At 42.5% G+C, this 19,629-nt stretch overlaps 1 protein-coding gene across 1 annotated transcript in view; it reads right to left on the bottom strand.

The window, feature by feature from the left end:
* The window catches only part of LOC133463817 (probable E3 ubiquitin-protein ligase HECTD2), a 118,578-nt gene extending 108,364 nt beyond the window's left edge, over window positions 1-10,214 (bottom strand). Inside the window, exon 1 of the mRNA XM_061745541.1 lies at window positions 9,667-10,214. Coding sequence (XP_061601525.1) covers window positions 9,667-9,750 — 84 coding nt within the window. The 5' untranslated portion in view covers window positions 9,751-10,214. The remainder of the gene's footprint in view (window positions 1-9,666) is intronic.
* Window positions 10,215-19,629: the final 9,415 nt, after the last annotated feature.

Genomic DNA, 19,629 nt, shown 5'->3' with positions numbered 1-19,629 from the left:
GGGTATGCTCCAGAGCACGATTCCACTAGCAGTTTAGATCCTCCAATCTCTTTTCATTTCCTCATTTAGTGTTGGTTGGAACAGGAGATTGTAGCTTTGCTCCAAATGTTGGGAGCTGCTTCTCACAGTCGATAAAGTATTCACAGTCTCATGAGAGCATGGATGGATGGATGGATGGATGGATGGATGGATGGATGATGGATGGATGGACGGACGGACGGACGGACGGACGGACGGACGGACGGACGGACGGACGGACGGATAGATGGAAATAAACACAAGAAGTATTTTTGTTGCCGAGAATTGTTCGCAGGATGTCCTAAAAATGACTCAAAATGACTCCCCCTCCTTGATCCTGGAGCCGCTGCAGCTTTCTATGAATCAGAAGAAATCCTTTTCCAGTGTTACCTCATGCACGCTCAGGATAGGAGACTGAATAAAAGCAAAATGTAATGCAATCTGCTCGGCTTTCGTAATTAATTTGATTGAACTGAATAACGTATGGATCATAACGAACTGGATAAGGTTGAATATAAATGGACTGAATTATTCATCCATCCATTATCTATACCCACTATATCCTTTGCAGGCTCACGGGGGTCTGCTGGAGTCTATCCCAGCTAATTTTCAGGTGAGAGGCAGGGGTTCACCCTGGACAGGTCACCAGTCCATCGCAGGGCCACATATACAGACAAACAACCAGACACACTCACACTCACACCTACAGGCAATTTAGAATCACCAATTAACCTACTACGCATTTTTTTGGACTGTAGGGCTGCAACGATTCGTTGATGTTGTCGACAAAAATCAATAATCAAAATTGTCGACAATGAATTCCATTGTCGACAATTGTCACCAGACGTGTTTTTCCAATGGAGTGAGGCGTCTCACATCAATACAATCTCTGCCGAGAGTCGCACATGCACAATAGCGTCTCTGCCGAGCGGTAGCGGGTAAACAAAAATTACGGCGTCCTGTACAGCAGCTGCATGTAACAAAACTTCAAAAGTTCGGAAGCATTTTACCCTGGATAGGTGAATAAAAAGATTACTTGCAGGGTTTGCAAAGCAGACCATGCTTATCACCGGAGCGCGTCGGTAATGCACGAGCATTTGAAGAGAAAGCACGTCGGAGTGTTGAACGAAACAGACTCGCCTTGGTAAGACATTAAGCATATTTTGGCTTTAAAAGAGAGCTTTAACGTTATGCCTAACAAAAGTATTTTAAATTAAATGCATGCCGTCCGAAGAAGTTGAATAAAATATCTATTTTTCATTGAAGTACCCATCTTTCTTGTGTTTATTATCATTTGCCACATAATTAAAGCAACCTCATACTAAATTTAAGAAAAAAATTACTAATTATCCGATTAGTCGACTAATCATTTCAATAGTTGGTGACTAGTCGATTATTAAAATAGTCGTTAGTTGCAGCCCTATTGGACTGTGAGAGGAAGCCGGAGTAACCGGAGGGAACCCACGCTAGCACGGGGAGAACATGCAAACTCCACACAGAAAGATCCTGCTGGGCCAGGGAGTCGAACCAAGAACCTTCTTGCTGTGAGGCAACAGTGCTAACCACCAAACCACCGTGCTGCCCTGGACTGAATTAGACTGTACTTAAATCCTGTTTCCTCTCTTCATTAAGTGTCTTTAGATGGCTTTTGTTATGAATTGGCGCCATAAAATATATTGAATTGAAATCCGCCGCCACAACCTTCTTTTAGATTCATGCCTTTTACTGCACTGAAACTACTTTTTAGGTATACTGTATTTTCTTTCATACGTCTATACTGTACCAGTCCAACGTTTGGGAGTGTGTTCACAGTTTTAATTGGAAGTGTACATGAAATTTTAAGTTACGATTTCAGACATTGAATGTCAGAAAATGTGACATCATGTAGCTCCACTCTCCCACTTCCAGAGCAAACTATTAAAGACACAGAACTGAGACGCTACATTCTCAGATGTTGAGGTTTTTCAGCAGAACTGTTTAAACAAATCCAGACTCTCAGCTGCATGAACAGACAATGACAACATAGCCCAAACTAAACAGATGAACAACATTTACTTAATGTTCTCTATGATTAATCACCAGCTCCTTTACTAGAAATGAGCTTGAGCTCTCTCTGCGAGCTACAGAAGAGCCACAAGTGCAACCAGTAGAGAGCACGAAGAGAGAGGAGAGGAAGGAGGGATGAAGAGGACAGGGGAAATGGAAATCACAGGACAAAACAAAGGAGGGAAGGAATGAAGTAGGGGGAGGAACAGAATAATATGGTAGAAGGATGAGACATCTGAAAATAAGAGGATAAAAGAGGAAAGGAGTGCAGGAAAGGCGGGATATATGTGAGCAAGAGAAGAATAATAGAGATAAGAGTGGAAAAAAGAGAAAAAAAAAAGGATTAAGAAAGAAGTCAGGAAAGAATACAGTGGAAATTAAAAAGAAAAGATGAAGAGAGCAGAGTAAAGAAGGGATGAGAAGTGGAAGCAGGAGGAGGAGGAGGAGAGTAAAACAGATGTGCAGCAGCCACTCCTGATGGCCACAAACACACATCTGCAGCGTTGCGTTCAGGCGCTGCGAAACAGAAGGATTACGGCTAATCTGCTGTTCACAATTAATTAGCTTCAAAAGATATCAAATTACATCTAATTGTTCATGTACACATGCAAACACGTGTTTATGCGTTTTTCTGGTTTCTGCTGCAACACAAACACCATCGCACACAAAGTGGCAGGTCAATGTGTTATTTGAAAAATATTAGGCCTACGACACATATGCATATGTGCATGGAATAGATGCAGATACGAATCTGCAGACGTCAGCCCTCACCTCGTCTCGTACTTACCGAGGCGCCGTGCTGATGAGATTCAACAGGTTCTTTCATTCGCATCAAACAAAACAGAGAGTGTGCTTGACTACAAACGCAGCCGCTGAAATCATTAACAGGAACAGCTGTGAACTCAGCACAAAAGAACACATACAATATGTGCGTTGGTTCAATGTTTCCAAAATTTAGTAGCCCGATAGTGAAGAATACTCGCCCCCAAATGTCCCCAACAGCTACAATTTTCTTTGGCCCACATCTGACCTCAACTAATGACGATGACTCAGCCTGAGTTTGGCTCAACAATTATCTGGTTCTTTTTAGGAGTGTACTTGTCAGTTTTTGGTACAGTTTGGTTTTGTTTCCTGTTCCTCCCTTTTGTTCTTTGCAGAGTGCTCTTTGAGTTTGACTTTCCCTGCCGTCTCATGAATGGTAACATGTCTCGTCAGAGTTTGACGTTCCGTTACCCGATTAACGCCTGTGTCTTGTCAGAATTCGATTTTCCTCTCACAATTGGAAATATGTCTTGTCAGTTTGACGTTCACTGTTTTGATTGTGAACACCTGTGTGCTGTAAGAGTTTGACATTCTGTTACCGCGTTAACAAATGTGTCTTGTAAGAGATTGACTTTCTCTGTCCTCTCACAATTGGCAACTTTCCTTCCCTGCTACTCCATCTGTCTGTCTTTCTGCCTGCCCTTCTTTATAATTCTTTATATCCTGTGGATATAATTTTCCTTGTGTGATTGATGTTTTTGCACTTTTATTACACCTGCCTCTGGAGCTCCCACATTTGGGACCTGCCTACTCCTGCAACACTCTGTCATTTAAGGAGACATTTTTGTAACCAGGAAAAACTGTATAGCAAAAGAATCTGAAATGTGCTGATTACACCAACAGTGATGTAGCGATGTAACAGCACCTAAGCTGCAACTTAAATTTTATCAAAAGAAAGGAGTAACAAAAACATAATAATTACAAGTTTGTATCCCTTATTGTGAAACTGCATTTTGTGCAGAGAACCGATGAGACCAGGTTGGAGATTCTAGTTCCATTCTAGAAGAGATGTTCTGATCAGAATCAGAACATCAGTATTTCCAACATCAGAAATACCTGCTGATTCTGCCAAAGATTGTGGTATCAATATCTGCAGGTGTTTATGTCAAGCCACCATCCGAAACAATCCCAGTTCAGCTTCATTGGTCTGCGTTACACGCACGTGAATTCAGTAGCCAGACTCTTGTCCTCCATTGTTCCCCGATGGTGGAACGACCTATCAATCTCTGTCCGACCCACAGGGTCCGTACCTACTTTTAAAAGCAAGCTAAAGACTCAGCTCTTTAAGGAGTACTTCTGCATTTAGTTAACGTTTCTGCTCGTAAGGATAAGTTAAAAGATTTGTCCAGCTCTTTGCATGACTCAGCACTGAGAAAGCTGCATGCACTTATGACAAGATGATCCCTAGCACCAGCATGGTAGCACCTGTGTCCAACTGGACTCTCAGCGGTATGACCAGCTAAGTTGAGATGCTAAATGTCAACATGCGACCGCGCTAACATTTAGCTCCTCATTTTGCCGTGGCAAACATAAAACCTGACAGATACTGCAGCATGGCTGTAGGTTTTTATTCTAGCAATATCTCCTGCAATATCTCCTGCATAAGGGAGGTGTGTTTAATTATATTCCTGCTCAGAGTGCTCTCTCATTTCCAACATCACCGACCCTCCCACAGCAGCTAAACGACCACAAGGTGACGTGTGGGTGGCATAAACAGTTATGAACTGAGATAATGTATCAAAATTACACAAAACAGCTTCTCAACACGCCTCTCTCTTTGTAGTTTATTTATCCCGGTTCACCCTGGAGCACAGTGAAATGCTGGTTCTGATGGTCAAGCCTCTCATTTGAGCTGTTTTTATATTTTACCCTAATAAAAATATTAGCTGCCGGCTGTTGTTGAATCATTCAACAGATGGATCAGCAGCTGCAGTCAATATCTGGATGAACAGAAAAATAAAAAAATGGCTCAAGCTTGTGTCAAATCCGTGGCCGCCGTCTCTCCATCAGGTTTGAGTTGGTGTAGCTGAGTCTTGCCACATTTTGGTTGAGTTCTGGCACCAGAAGAGCAGATGTGAGCCGACTGCGGCTCGTATATGACGAGAACAGGGTTTGGCTCCAGTTTGCAACACTCTAGACAGGTTTTTGGTCAGAAATGGCTCACAGATTGAGCCTAAGTGGGTCTGAGTCCATTTTGGAGACTGATTCACCACAAGTCTGGAATGAGTTTGGTATCAGTTCCGACAGATTTAGGCCGGCTTTGGTCCCTTCATGTATCTGGAGGTGAAAATGCAATGTAGCACTATTTTACAGCAGGAAAAGACGGAACCAGAGTGATTTAGTACATAATGAAATATTTTATGAACTTCAAACAGATCAAGATTAAAATCTGAGCACCGGCACAATTCTGAACTAAGTAAAAGGAAAACTCAGGAACAATAGATGCTCTCAAAAAGAGGGAGGGGAAGATGTAATGACTGTATTGATAATTACATAATTTCAGGGAAATGAGAAGGAAACAAAAGTTTTTGCTGAGTTTGAAATTTCATCTGAGATAAAAACAAACTCAGAGAGACTCAAACAAACATGACTGCTCTGCCGTTGCTACTTCAGGCAAATTTCAGTTAATTCACTGGCGGTCTGATGAGATTCAAATACAATGAATATACCAGGAAAAACTCAAATTAAATTTTAAATTAAATTACTTTCTCTAATTTGTAATAGCTCAGAGGTCTTTTGATTTAAATCTCCCAGGATTCGCTCAGTGTAAAGTTTGGCAAAGTGTTGACGAAGCAGTGACTTTTTGGACCATTTGGGACCAATGGTGCTGAAGGATTCACCATCCCAACCAGTCACACAGGAACGCACATCAGTTTTAAAATGCTCTCATGAGTTGAAATGATGTCAATGTGCGTATCACCAGCTCAGTCAACACTTTCCTGTCATCAGCATGCTCTACAACCATTTGCCCTCCAACCGGAAGATCATTAGTCAGTCCCTGACATATGCGAGTGTGGGTCTGGTCAGGACACTGAGCCCACCGCTCCACCCACTGATACCGGCACTGTCCTAACTGGAGGAATACGAAGGGTTGTGTCAGGAAGGGAATCTGACATTATTAATAATAATTAAAAAGAAGCCAAATCAACATGTGGAACATGATGATCCACTGTGGTGACAGAGTGGAGCACATGACACCACTGGTCCATACTGCTTTGCTTAATCCTAATACGGACGTTTTTCACTGTGAGCCAAGAAAACTCAAATACAACAGACCAGACATCTTGTGAGGTATGAAAAAGCCACGGAAGAACAATAAATGTTTGGGATATCAAACTTCAGTCAACATTTAAAACAATGATGCCCAGCTGAGCATGCCCAATCAATCCATCCATCCATCCATCCATCCATCCATCCATCTATTATCTATACCCGCTTTATCCTTTGCAGGGTCACGGGGGTCTGCTGGAGTTTATCCCAGCTAATTACAGGTGAGAGGCAGGGGTTCACCCTGGACAGGTCACCAGTCCATCGCAGGGCCACATATATACACAAACAACCAGACATACTCAGACGTATGGGCAATTTAGAATCATCAATTAACCTACTACGGGAGGGAACCCACGCAAGCACGGGAAGAACATACAAACTCCACACAGAAAGACCCCTGCTGGGCCTATCATCTATTTTTTTCTCTCTGTTTCAGAACTAAATTGTAGAAATAAAAAGACTGGGACTTCTTTTCTTATTCTAAAAACTAAAACAGATTTATGGGACAATGGGCTTGTGGTGGATTAAAATTTAAAAAAAACAAACCAAAAGCCATTTCTCATTGTTTTCTTCTCCAACAAAGGACACACTGATTTACAGGCCGACAGTCTCTGTTATTGCTCACTGATTGATTAAGTTACTGTTTGTGGCGGGGATGAGAATCAACACCTCCAAATCTGAGAAGATGGTTCCCGGTCGTTCAAAGGTGGACCGTCCCATCATGGCCTTCGGGTGAGGCACTCCCTCATGTGGAGTAGTTTCAGTATGTGGAGTAGTTTTACTATCTGAGGAAAGTAGCTGGGGAGAGAGAGGCATATCGCTGTAGCTTTTGCAGTATTGTGGACGTTGTCCAGCACCGTTGAGATAAAGAGAAAGTTGAGTCAAAAGGCATGACTCCCTTTTAGCCAGTCCTTCCCATGTTCCAACCCTCACCTTTGGTAAGAAATTGTGAGTAGTGAATGAAACAATGAGATCGCAGATTCAAGTGATTGAAATTATGTTTGTTATGTAGAGTGGCTGGACTCTCCCTCAGGCCAGGTTTTGTTTTCAGTCTTATAAGATCAATGTAAACCGAACTGTACGTCTTTGATATTCTTGGGTAAGACGTCAAGAACAGGGTGGACAGACTGAACAATGATGCCCCCTTGTGTCATAGGGTGCTTTCAGACCTGTGGCCCGTTTGTTTTATTCCGATTCAGGGGCTAAATCGATGCTTTTGTTTTGTTTTTCGTTTGTGGCGTTTGTGTTCACAAGGCAACTGTCTGTAGCGATTCAAAGCTGTTAACAAATGCCATGCGTGAACCAACTGTTCTCTCATTAGTCAGAAATGAAGGGGGAAGGAATTTCCTTTTCCGTACCCCAGGAAAAACAACAACTATGGCTCATCGTAAGCGAGTGTGGCTAGTTTGTTTCTGTGTGTTTCTATGTGGATTCTGTTCTCACTGCAAACGAACCGCTCCAGGTCTGGAATGGAAGCGAACCAAGACCATCTCTCCTAGGAGATCTCGGCTCACTTGTTTTGTCCCACATCCGAGCGTGATTGCTGTGTTCACATATACCAAATGAACCGATCTTTAGGGGGAAACGCTCCCTGTTTCGGAACAAGTGCTCCAAATGGGACAGGTGAGAAAGCACCCTAAGCTAGGACCTGATACCGTGGGATGTAGGTTCCGTCATCAGCATGCAGGTAAAACAAAAAATGAAAACGAACCGTTCTCAAGTTGCTTTAAAATGCACTGAAAACGCTTTTAAAAATATCAGCGGAGGACAATGTATTCCCAGTCATGATTCTGGAGGAGACCAAATTTGGACGCCGGTTTTGCATTGAGAGCGAGACTGAGAGATGGACGGCCATCGTTTTTGAGATACGATGGACAATATTTCCCATAAATGCTTATCTTTCGTCGGAGATGGACGGAATTGCACAGTGTGCATCTAGCCTTAGAGACACGGTGAAGTTTCACTGCTCAGGAGGGACGTGGAGTAGTCGCTGCTCCTTCACATTGAGTGAAGCCAGTTGAGGTGGTGTGGGCATCTGGTTAGGATGTCCCCTGGACGCCTTCCAAGGTATGTGTTTCAGGCTTGTCCAACTTGGCAGATGCCCCTGGGCAGACCTAGGACCCACTGGAGAGATGCCATCTCTCTACTGCCTTGGGAATACTTCGGTGTTCCCCTGGAAGGAGCTTGAGGACGGGGCCAGGGAGGCGTGGGTCTGGGCCTGTTTGCTAAGGCTGCTGCAAGCTCAACTCTAACTAGAGGCAGGAGTCCTGGTCAAAATGGGAGACGGCAGATCACACCTTTAAGAAAGTTGATAATCAGAAAAGGGCAAGAAAACTGCAAAGGTTAGCTTTTTCTGCCTGCAACAAGCATATAAGTTCCAAGCAGTTGCGTAACATTTGAATGCTGGGGACTTTTCTGCTGCATAAACTCTGTTACCAGACCATCATTTCTTCAGAATTATGGATGTCTGGAGAAAATCTCAGAGAATATGAGAGATAATGAGATGTTTTATTACACCCTGAAGCGACTGTCCGCAGCATCTCTGGACGGTTGTCTGCTTGAGCAAAACAAACAGTCGCCTTTCTCTCTAAAAACTGTCTCCAATTCTTTTGGTTTTATGGGTTCGGCAACACAATGACAGCCCACTGTTTTTAAGACTTTTTCATTGAAGGCTTTTTAGTCCAACTTTACAGATCTCACTCGGCCATATGACTTCTGTCGAAGGATCACACTTAAACCAGACCGAAGCCCCAGCAAAAGAAGGCTTGCAGCCACTTTATGGCATTTCCAGACACGAGCAGAGTGAGTCTAAGCAGTGACAGACTGTTTATTGGTCAAAACCATCCGATGTGCACATTCCTGCTCCCTGACACAATGGAGATGACATCAACCTGCACCGAAGTGACACAGAGAACAGAGATGACATCACTGGACACTGCAGCAGAGGTGATGTCACGAGGAGGAACAGGAAAACAGACAGATTTTAATAAAGCTGTCACGTTAAACGCAGCGAGCCAGATTTCATTTCTGAAGCTGTAAGGACACAGCTGCAAGTTGGGGGGAAAAAAAGAAGTAAATACTGCGGGAAAGCAAATCTAACAGGAGGATTATATGTTATAATTAGATGAACATGCAGATAATAATGTGGTGCTGCGCTGTGGTTGAGTCCCACTCTAATTATGTGTCATGTATGTTTGTGTTGCATAAGGCTTTTTCCCCTTCATGGGTAGCTTTTCAGTTTTGCATGGATGTAAAACTAAAAATGAAGCATTTACGTCACTGGAAGAGAATGGCTGCATAAAAAAAGCAGTTTGAAAACAAAAGGAAAAGCAAAAGAGCAAAAGACCATATTTGACCATGTCGGTCTCTTTTCTCTTTATGTCACCCAAATCAGAAGAAAACTGACAGAACTAAATGAGACAAATCAATGCAACATCATCTAGCCAGCAGCAGAAAGGATGAAGAGATGAAGAGATGAAGAGACTGGCTTTTTTTTTTTTTTTTGCTTACAGAATGAGAAGAGCTGTTGAAAATCGGTGGAAGCCTCTCTCTTTCCCTCTCCACTCCTGACAGGGCAAAATGTTCTCCATCCATCCTCCCAGCGCGGAACAGTGGAAAAGTTGTTGTTTTTTCCCCCCTCGGAAAGAGTCACTGCTCAGCAGCCGCGGTGTTGCCGCTCCTCAGAGGGCTGCACATGTTTCCCCTCCAGCCCGCACTTCTCTGCTCACTCCCCTCCGTTATGTGGCCCAAAAAATCAGGGAGATTCACATCCTCGAAAAGAAACGGGAGTGAAATCTACCTTCGTCGGACAGGTGGGCTCGCCGTTTACGCACGACAGCCTGACGCGCAAAACGTCCCCGACCGCTGCGCGTAAAAGTCCCAGTCTGGTTCCGTCACGGCACGCGGAGTTGCGTCTGTTTTTGAAAAGGGAATTTTTACAACCCCGTTTTGGGACGAAGTTTTACGCGCTTCTTCTTCGCTTCTTTCTCTGCTTCTCTGCGTCGTCGGTCGGAGAGGCAGCGCAGCTGCGGGCCGGCGCCATGTTTGGAGAGGAAGGAGGAGGAGGAGATGGAGAAAAGGAGGAGGAAGAGAGGGAGGAAAGGAGGAGGAGGAGGAGAGGGAGGAAAAGGAGGAGGAGAGGGAGGCGCCTGGACGCAGACATGAGCGCTGGACGAAGCGCGCAGCCAAGGCGCGCATGGAAAAGAGAGGAAAAGCGCTGCAAAAACTCCAAGTCTTACCAGGAATATTTGTCTTATTTCTAGTTAAATTGTCTCGTTTTTAGTCAAAAAATCTCATTACACTTAAAACAAGAGTCATTACCAGAAAAATAACTTATTTGACAATTTTAACCTGTTTCAAGTAAATCTTCACTTAAAATAAGTAGAAAAAATGTGCCAGTGGAACAAGATTTATCTTCTCATTACAAGCAAAAAAATCTTGTTCCACTGGCAGATTTTTTTCTACTTATTGTGAAGTGAAAATCTACTTGAAACCGGTGAAAATTGTCAAATAACAAGTTATTTTTCTGGTAATGACACTTGTTTTAAGTGTAATGAGATTTTTTTGACTGAAAATGAGACATTTTAAATAGAAATAAGACAAATATTCTTGTTAAGATTTTGAGTTTTTGCAGTGAGAGAGCATTGCAGGAGAAACTGAGAAAACCTATTTAAACATGTACTGTACTGTACAGTACTGAAGTGGAATGAGTCAATCAAGTGGGCCTACAGGAACCAAAAAGATTAAATAAACTGGGATTTTCTAAATGTTCAATGTGCAAATATGTATAGAGGTATAGTACAGTGTGTGAGTATAATTATAGTATAGTTAGTTATTATAAATACTTGTTAATAAATGATTAGTGAATGGAGGTAGGATTAAATAAGTTTACACTTTTTCCTACTCCTTTTTGCACATTTAAATTAAGATATTAACTGTTAAAGGATGAAATTCTGTTTTTTGGGGTTTTTTTTGTTTGTTTTGTTTTCTTATCTTCTCTTTTAATTGTCGTCTTTTACATGTACAAAATAAAAATCAAATCAATATAAAAGCAAGTCTGAAACGTTGGATGGACTATTCTGAAATAGTGATTTAGACATATTCCTACATATGATTTTTATGTCCACCGGTGATCAACACTTCAACACTTGAGGTTTCCAAGTCAGCGAGGCAGAGACCAGCTGGACAGGCCCCATTATAAACTGTCAATTGTAATAATTGCTCGGGGGTTTATGTTCTGGGGCTCTGGAAAGATCCTAGAGACAACTTCTGTTGTAATAGACGCTACTGTATATAAATAAAATTGAAATAGTCACACGACTTGAGGCTCTGCTACGGGAGAACCTTCCTGTCAAGGTCAGAAACCTGGAGGAGCCTGTACCAGCTGCAGCCATGAAGCCATGAGGACATGAAGCCATGAAGCCCCAGTCTTCCTCCTGCAGCATCAGCAGCAGCAGCAGCATCAACGTTCCTGAACTGAAAAAAAAGACATGCATTTCATCTGTTTTATTTTTGGTTTTATTTCTTTTCTCTTTGATTTTTCATTCTGCTTCTTAACTGTTTTATGTGCAGTTTCTATAACAATGTTTCACAGTAGTAACTTGTAATGGACAATAACAACATGTGCTATAACAACATGTGCAATATCTGTCTACCTCATACACATCCTACCTGCTTTTTTTGCACTGTTTTTCTTTCTTTCCCATACTGCACTACTTTTTATTTTTATTCCAATGTATATACTGTTTATATTTTGTAATTATATATATTTTTTTACTTTTTTTACCCCTTCCCTGCATGTGTGTGTTAAGTGTGCTGCTGCAGTGAATTTCCCCATCTTATCTTATCTTATCTTATCTTATCTTATCTTATCTTATCTTATCTTATCTTATCTTATCTTATCTTATCTTATCTTATCTTAATGCTTTTTTATTGTAAAGCTGTTTGGGTCCCACAGGAGCAACCAGGTAGAAACATATTCATGTATTTGTTTCTACTGGCATTTATTCAGTTCTGTCTTATTCAGCACCGACTGAGCGTGTCCAGAGATGTTAGGGACCTGCTGCTGACTGTAGGGAATATTGCCTTTTCTTACATCACTGTGAATGCACAGCTGGAGAGTGGAGGAACTTTTACAGTGAAATCAGAATTGAGTAATATAGTGAGTTTTCATGAGTTTCTTCCCCAGATTCCATCTGTAGACTCCAGCTCCGAGGATGCAGGATAAATTCTTGACCCCATCTCCCACCTTCTCTATGTATTCCCAATACTGAGCGATTGATTCGATCAAACAGAGATGCCGAAAATCAATAGATTAATGAATCATCTGACATCATCATTATATGAGCTGACTGACTGGACTACATTAAACTAAAGGAGACAAAGTCCTGTAGTCCTGTGGAAACAACACCCAAACAATTAAAGTAAAACTAAATAAAACTCTGAGGTCTTCATGAGAACCAAAGTGGCAGTAGAGCGACAGGTCAGACGCCCCGTCAGGTTTCAGGAAACAAGTCCCATCATGGACTCGGAAAGTGTCAGAGAAACATAAAATAGCCCTCATTTGCAACGTAAACGGGGAACCACACAGCAAAATAACAGGAAAAGCACAAGCAAAACGATACAGACATCAGCTTGGCCTCGGGTCAGAGGTGGACATTCAAACGGGAGGTTTCAGCATGTTAGTCATGTTACCACCGAGATCTGGAGCATAGAGGCAGCAGGATGTAACAGAGCCCGTCATGAACATTTGGGCGATTTCTCAGGGCCACACGGAGAGAGCCTGGAAATCTTCAGCAGAAAGAGCTGTGAGGTTTTCCAGATCAGAGGCCAATCTGTCAGGATGGTGGGTGGTGTTAAATGAGGATCTGAACGCTAGATCTGTGGTAATTATTCACCTTCTTACTGTAGCCCCGTGTCAGACATGAAAATGAGAAAAAAGCATCCCTATTTGGCTACTTTAGAGGGCAGAAACTCTATATAAAATACATGAAAAGGGTCACAAAAGTGGAAATCGAGTCTACCACGACATGTTTTAATTCAAAGTATTTAGTATAAAGTGCAATATAGAAGGTAAGGGCAAAAACGTTGAAATACTGTATGTTATAATTCTGTTATAATTTTCTTTGAATCATTCCTGTGCTTCTTTGTGTTTGAGGCCAGGAATGACAAATTCTTGCTCCCGTTGTTTAGATTTTGATTTATTCACTGATTTCTGGTGAAACCAGCTGAAGTCAGTCTGAGATGCTTTTCCTTGTCTTGCAGAGGTGGATGTCACTACAGCTGTAATAAAGCTGGATCCTGGGCCTTTTCTTGTTATGGCGATGACAGGAAACGAGGAGCTGGGACTCTTCCTGCTTCCACTGTGGAGCTGCAGACTCTGCAGACTCTGCAGACTCTGCAGACTCTGCAGACTCTGCGTCACTGCAACAGTTCCACTTCTGTACGTGATTAGTGAGAAACCCGGGCTGCCGGCCAGCAGAAAAAAGCTGAATGACTCCGGATGCTGCACCTCTGTGCAGCGTGTGTGTGTGAGTGTGGCTTTTCTTTAACAATCATCTGGACCTCCGTCTGGTTTCCTACCAACAGCTCCAGTGTTTCTGTAGGACCAGAAAAGCACAAAAGCACAACGGATCAGACTGACAAGAGGCTGCTGCCTTTTGATTTCTTTTTATTTCTGTTCACAGAATGAGGCTTAAAGTAAAACACACTCATAATTAATCCTGTTTTAATAAAGGTGCTGCATCTGACATGCCAAACAACTATGACTCTTGTAAGTGTTTGGTGGATTAGATGATTAAAGTTTGAAGAAACACATATTGGCAATTTAACAACACATCCACAGCGGCCTGGCACTCCTCCTCACGCTGGTCACCAGCCTGGTCACACCCCGCTGTGGGACGTCTTCCCATTCTCCAACCAGCATTTGTCACAAGTCAACCAACGTGGTTGTGTTGGTCATTCCGGTATGAGCAGGACTCCCAAGCTGTTGAGGTCAGGACTGCTGGCAGGTCTCCATCCTCTCCACTCCCACGTTTCTGGAGGTAGTCCTTGATAAACCCACTATGGGTGGTTTACACTAGTATCTACTCAGCACCTACTCGGCTCTACTTAACTCGGCCTGGTTTCTTTTCCATAACAATTCACACCTGGAGCAGAAGTAGGAGGTTGGAGTGAAGCTGCTGTGACTTATTTGATTGTGTATCTAAACGAAGAAGACAACAACACTAAAGATGTAGAACCTGGAGGAGATGATAGATGTGCTGCTGGATCTGTGGTTTGTGTTCCATATCAAGTTAAAAAATGAAAGAGATAGAACCTTCAAGCGGTGACGCTTTTTAATTTTTTTAGTTTGTCTCTGCACTGCTGAAAAGTCAGCTGGAGCCGTGAGCAGCTATGAAGTGACAGAGTTCCTGGTAGATCTGGTTGTTCCTTATCACCGTCTAGATCCCTTTTTAATTCTCTCCTCAGCACCAGGTTTATGAACATCTGACCCTCAGAGTTGGATCATGAAACAGACTTTTGCTGCCATTGCTGGTTGAATAAAATGAACAAGAATCCGTCAGAGTCTCTTTCTCTGATTTCCTCCTCCTGACTCAGACGTCTGACTCCAACCCCCCGACCAATCGGTGGCCTGTAGTGTGATGATGTCAAATACAGCCGACTCAGCAGCTTAGAACCTCGGCAGAATAGATACAGAAAAGTATCTACTCGGCACGTTAGACCCCTGGTGGGAAAGAGGGCTGAGTAGGTACTAGTGGAAAAGCGCCATATGTGGGGGCGAGTGTTGTCATCTTGGAGGACAGAGTTTGGTCCCAGACTGTGGGGATGTGGGATTGTCCGAGCCTGGTTTTTTCCAGTGAGGGAGACTCCTCCCGCACCATCACACCTTCTCCAACAAAACACAGCTAGGGTACCTAAGTGCCTGGCTGGCACCTGATAGGCAGCACCTGGGGGAACCAGTAGTTCAAAATAAGCTGTTTGGTACTGGCAGAGAATATTTGGTAGATTATTCTTGGGTCCAACTAGGGTTACCACCTTTCAGAAATAGAAATAAGGGACGCCCCGATTTCAGCAGTGCAGGCGCCAAAAAAAGGGACATCCCCAAAACTTCTAAACTGCATAGACATGTATTTATTTTATATGAAAAAACAAAATGCTTTGATTTAAAGTTTAAAGTGCTTTAATAGCATTGAACTTGCATGACTGCAAGAGCAATTGAAATGCTATGTACGTCCACATCAGCCCAGATGTAGAATATAGCTACAGGTGAAGGTCGGAAAATTAGAATATGGTGTAAAAGTTAATTTATTTCAATAATACAACTTAAAAGGTGAAACTAATACATTACATAGTCTCATTGCATGCAAAGCAAGATACAGTATGTTAAACCTTTATTTGTTATAATTTTGATAATTGAATTGTTTATTGATTTCATAAAATATTCAAATTTTTTGAGATTTTTTTATTTCGGGTTTTCATAAACTGTGAGCCATAATCTTCAAAATTATAAAAAATAAAGGCTTGAAATATCTAAATTTTCATGTAGTGGGAAATAATATATTTGTTTCACCTTTAGTTGAATTTACTACTAATGAAGTTTTTCAATATATTCCAATTTTCTGACCTTCACCTGTATGTTATGACATCAATAAATAAGAGCATAATATATGTCCGTATTGGTTCAATACGGAACGCAACTTTTAATTCCCAATTACATAACAATTCCGTATTTTAAAGGACGGGTGGCAACCCTAGGTCCAACCCACAAACTCAGCTCTGTTGCTCCTCCCACAAATGCATGTTCCCGACAAATGTGGTTCCATTTAAAAAGGAAACAAACAGGCTTTCCAACTGTATTAGATGTATTACCAAGAAGCATTGTTACAAAAAAGAAATAACACGACCAAACACGTCATGTGACTGAATGCTTCGTCCATTGTTTTCTACAGTCTATGGTGTAAATATGAGGTGAAGCCCCTTCAGCCAATCATCACATTATAAAAAACAAAACTGACGGAAAAATGATTTTCCTGTTTTAAAAATGCATCTTACAAATGATAAGTGTATCGATACCGTTGATTTGGACGTATCAATGTAAATCAATGAATCATTAAATTTCCTACTGCATGAATGTTACTGTATCTTAAAAAAAGGGTTTTTGTGGCACTAGTGGCCTTTATTTATAAAGTAGGTAGACAGGAAATGGGTAGAGAGAGGGGGAGAACATTGTAGTATGGAGCAACAGGCCGGGACTCAAACCTGCGCTGCCACACAACGACTATAGACTCTACAAATGGCACCCACTAATCCCACTGAGCGATCCAGGGCCCATGAATGTTATCTTTAATGAATTAAGATGGCTCCATGCCTCGGTCTCAAATACATAAAACATTCTGTTGTCCTGCCACTCCCAGTCATCCAAAAGAGCCGTACGCCGTTCAAATACCAGCACTTCTTCTTCTGCTGGTACTCCTTTCAGTTTGTCATTGCTGAAGTATTAGAAATTCCTCATCAGCTCTTGAAAATGCACAGAATTTATCCCAGCAAGCCGCAAATACTTTTTTGTCAGATTTCTTCCAAAATAAAAAAGGACCTTTTTCTGTGACCCTGAATGCTGCTGAAAAATCTTCTGATTTGTTTGATTTGGAAACAGTTTTGTTGTTTGTTCAGGGTGAGTCCTGCTGCCGGAGCTCAGGCTCCAATCAGCAGACCACACAAACCCAGATGTGTTTCACATCAGTCCCGAGCTTTGATGGCTTCTGGAGGGTCCACCCATCACGACATCCTCGCCGAGGCTTCGTGCACCTGATGGTTTGTGTTTCCACGCTGGAAGACTCTCACAGAAGTCATGTTTATGTCTGATCACAACTTCAGATCTGATTCTGATTGTCGTCTGGAGGATCAAGGCACTGTTGCATCATGGGAGTGTTATGTAAGAGCAGATGAATTGCAGCTGAGTCACGGATTTATGGGCTGTTGGCTTTGTCTGCAAATAACATCCAGGAAACGCCACGAGATCCCAAAAAGGAACGCATGAGAGGGGAGGTAGAGACATAAATATGAAGATGGATGACTGAAGGAACAAAAGCTTATTTTATCTCCTCCATGTGGGCGTGGCCCAGCCCAAGACCTGAAGGGTCATTAACTTATCTTCTGTAGACGCCTGACAGCGACGTGGAAGAGATTTTAACCACGGGCGAGGCAAGGCAAGTCTATTTCTATAGCACAATTCAACAACGAGGTGATTCAAAGTGCTTTACCGGCGCTAAAACGTCATAGAAATAAAGAGCGGGATTTAAGTTCCAACAAAAAAGCAATAAAATAAAGCAAAATAGAACAAAACAAAAAAAAAGATTAAAAGCTGTAATTCATGACAGACTTGAGTTCAAATAATTAAACATTCCTGAGATGCAAGAAATAAAGGTTGTAGTGCATTGTGGGAGATTACTGAAACGCAGCAGTAAATAAAAAGGTTTTCAACCTTGACTTAAAGCAACGGAGAGTTTGAGAAGCCTGATGCATTCTGGGAGTTTGTTCCACAGATGCTGCTTCACCAAGTTGGGTTCTAACCCTGGGTACAGAAAGTAGGCGTGGCCCTGACGACCTGAGGATTCATAATGGACCAGATCAGAGATGTCATTCAATTAAGTTCATTTTGTCTTGATTTTTAATTAACTTTGCTGTTTCTTTGAGCTCAGACCAGGTTTTCAGGTTATTGTTTACCGGACATGTTTCAAGTGGAAAACTTCCGCCTTCATCAGTGGAGGCTCCTCGTCCCTCCTCCCTCGCCTCCTGGTCTCTACGGCCTCCCTGATCCAGCGCTGGTGTTTGTCGTCTTCACTTTGGCCTTTTCCCAGTCCATGATGTGGTTTTCTCTTTTGTCAGGGATCGATGGCTGACCTGTAGTGTTCCTGTTGTGCTTTTTCTTGTTGCTCTTGTTTGTCTTGTTCTCCTTCTCGCACTCCTTTTTGTGTTCTTTCTTCCGCAGTGCACGCCCGCCGATAGGGGGGGACAAACCGGTCTGTTGTCCCTGGCCCAGGGTAGGGGGGCGCCCAGAACTGGGCCCTCATTAATTTTTTTTATTTTAATTAAATTATGGAATCATTTTTCAAAATGTTTCAAAATATGCGTATTTGTGGAAAGAATATGTAGTATTTGAGTTAAATAAAAGCTTGTTATTTGTTTTTCTTCCTATTGTCCTTGAAATAGTGGTCAAGAACCCCCAACACAAAAATTGTTTGGCCGCTGATCAAAATTTGATGTTATCATTTAATTTGAAGTTCAGTGCGCTCAAAATGTCCGGTCAGCACAAGTCCGGTGCTCAGAAAAGAAGAGAAAAGAGAAGAAGAGAAGAAGAAAATAGAGGCCTCATAGATTCTCTACACAAATATTTTAAAAGGGTGGTGACGGTGAAGCTGGAATGAATAAAGTCAGCGTAGAGCAAGGTAAGAAACAGCGCAGCCAACGTTTACCAACCTTGTAACCAGGGCCGCCGCAAGGGGTGTGCGAACCGTGCGACTGCACGGGGCCTCGCGCCCCAAGGGGCCTCGCGCTATTTTTTTTTTTCCAAATTTTTTTTTTCTTTTTTCGTTTTTGTTTTTCGTTTTTTCCCTTATAAATATCAACAGACACGTTCCATTACAGACCTAAATGTGTACTAGTCTGTGCATATCAATAAATATATGTGCAATGATGCGTGTGTCTGTTCCATACAACTGATCAGACCAAGCGCCGACACAAGCTGCTCTGATCCAGGCGGTGGAGTTGGAACAAACTGTCACACAATGTCGAGAGAACAAGACAGATTCAGAAAACTTCCATCAGGGGATGAAAAAAGAAAAATACTAAAGAAAATGGAAGAGGTTAATGCCTCTCTGAAAGGCTCGTTTGATAAATTTGTTACAAAAATCACCGATCCGACCGGGTCTCAAGCAGCCGCGGGGCCCCTCGTCCAGGCAAGAGATGATGATGAGGCAGGGGAAGGTATCCAGTATTTTGCTAATTGGAGAGTTAAAATTGCACATATAGACACTCAATCCGACCCGAAAAACCCAAAAATTTTGCGAGGGCCCCCCCCAGCCATTTCGCACAGGGCCTCGCAAATCTCCCAGGCAGCTCTGCTTGTAACTTAACTTAACTGGCTAGCTCTATGTTAACGTCCATTAGTTTGTATAAAAACCTGAAGAGCAGAGGGAGAGGAGAGGAAGAGGAGAGGAAGAGGGAGAAGGAGAGATCCGGGTGCAGGGGGCCCATCTTAGATTATTTTGTCCGGGGCCCAGGCAAGACTGTCAGCTGGCCTGGCGCAGTGGGTTAAGCAAGCGGCTCATATACTGAGGCTACAGTCCGCCTGTGCACCTTTGCTGCATATCATCCCCATTCTCTACCCCTTCCTGTCTGCAACTTGAATAAAGAGCCACTAGAGCCCAACAAAACCTTGAAAAAAAAAAAAAAATTAAGTTCCTCTCCCATACA

The sequence above is a fragment of the Cololabis saira genome, chromosome 17 (assembly GCF_033807715.1).
Source record: "Cololabis saira isolate AMF1-May2022 chromosome 17, fColSai1.1, whole genome shotgun sequence".
Classification (NCBI taxonomy): Eukaryota; Metazoa; Chordata; class Actinopteri; order Beloniformes; family Belonidae; genus Cololabis; species Cololabis saira.
This window is presented reverse-complemented; position numbering and strand designations above follow the sequence as displayed.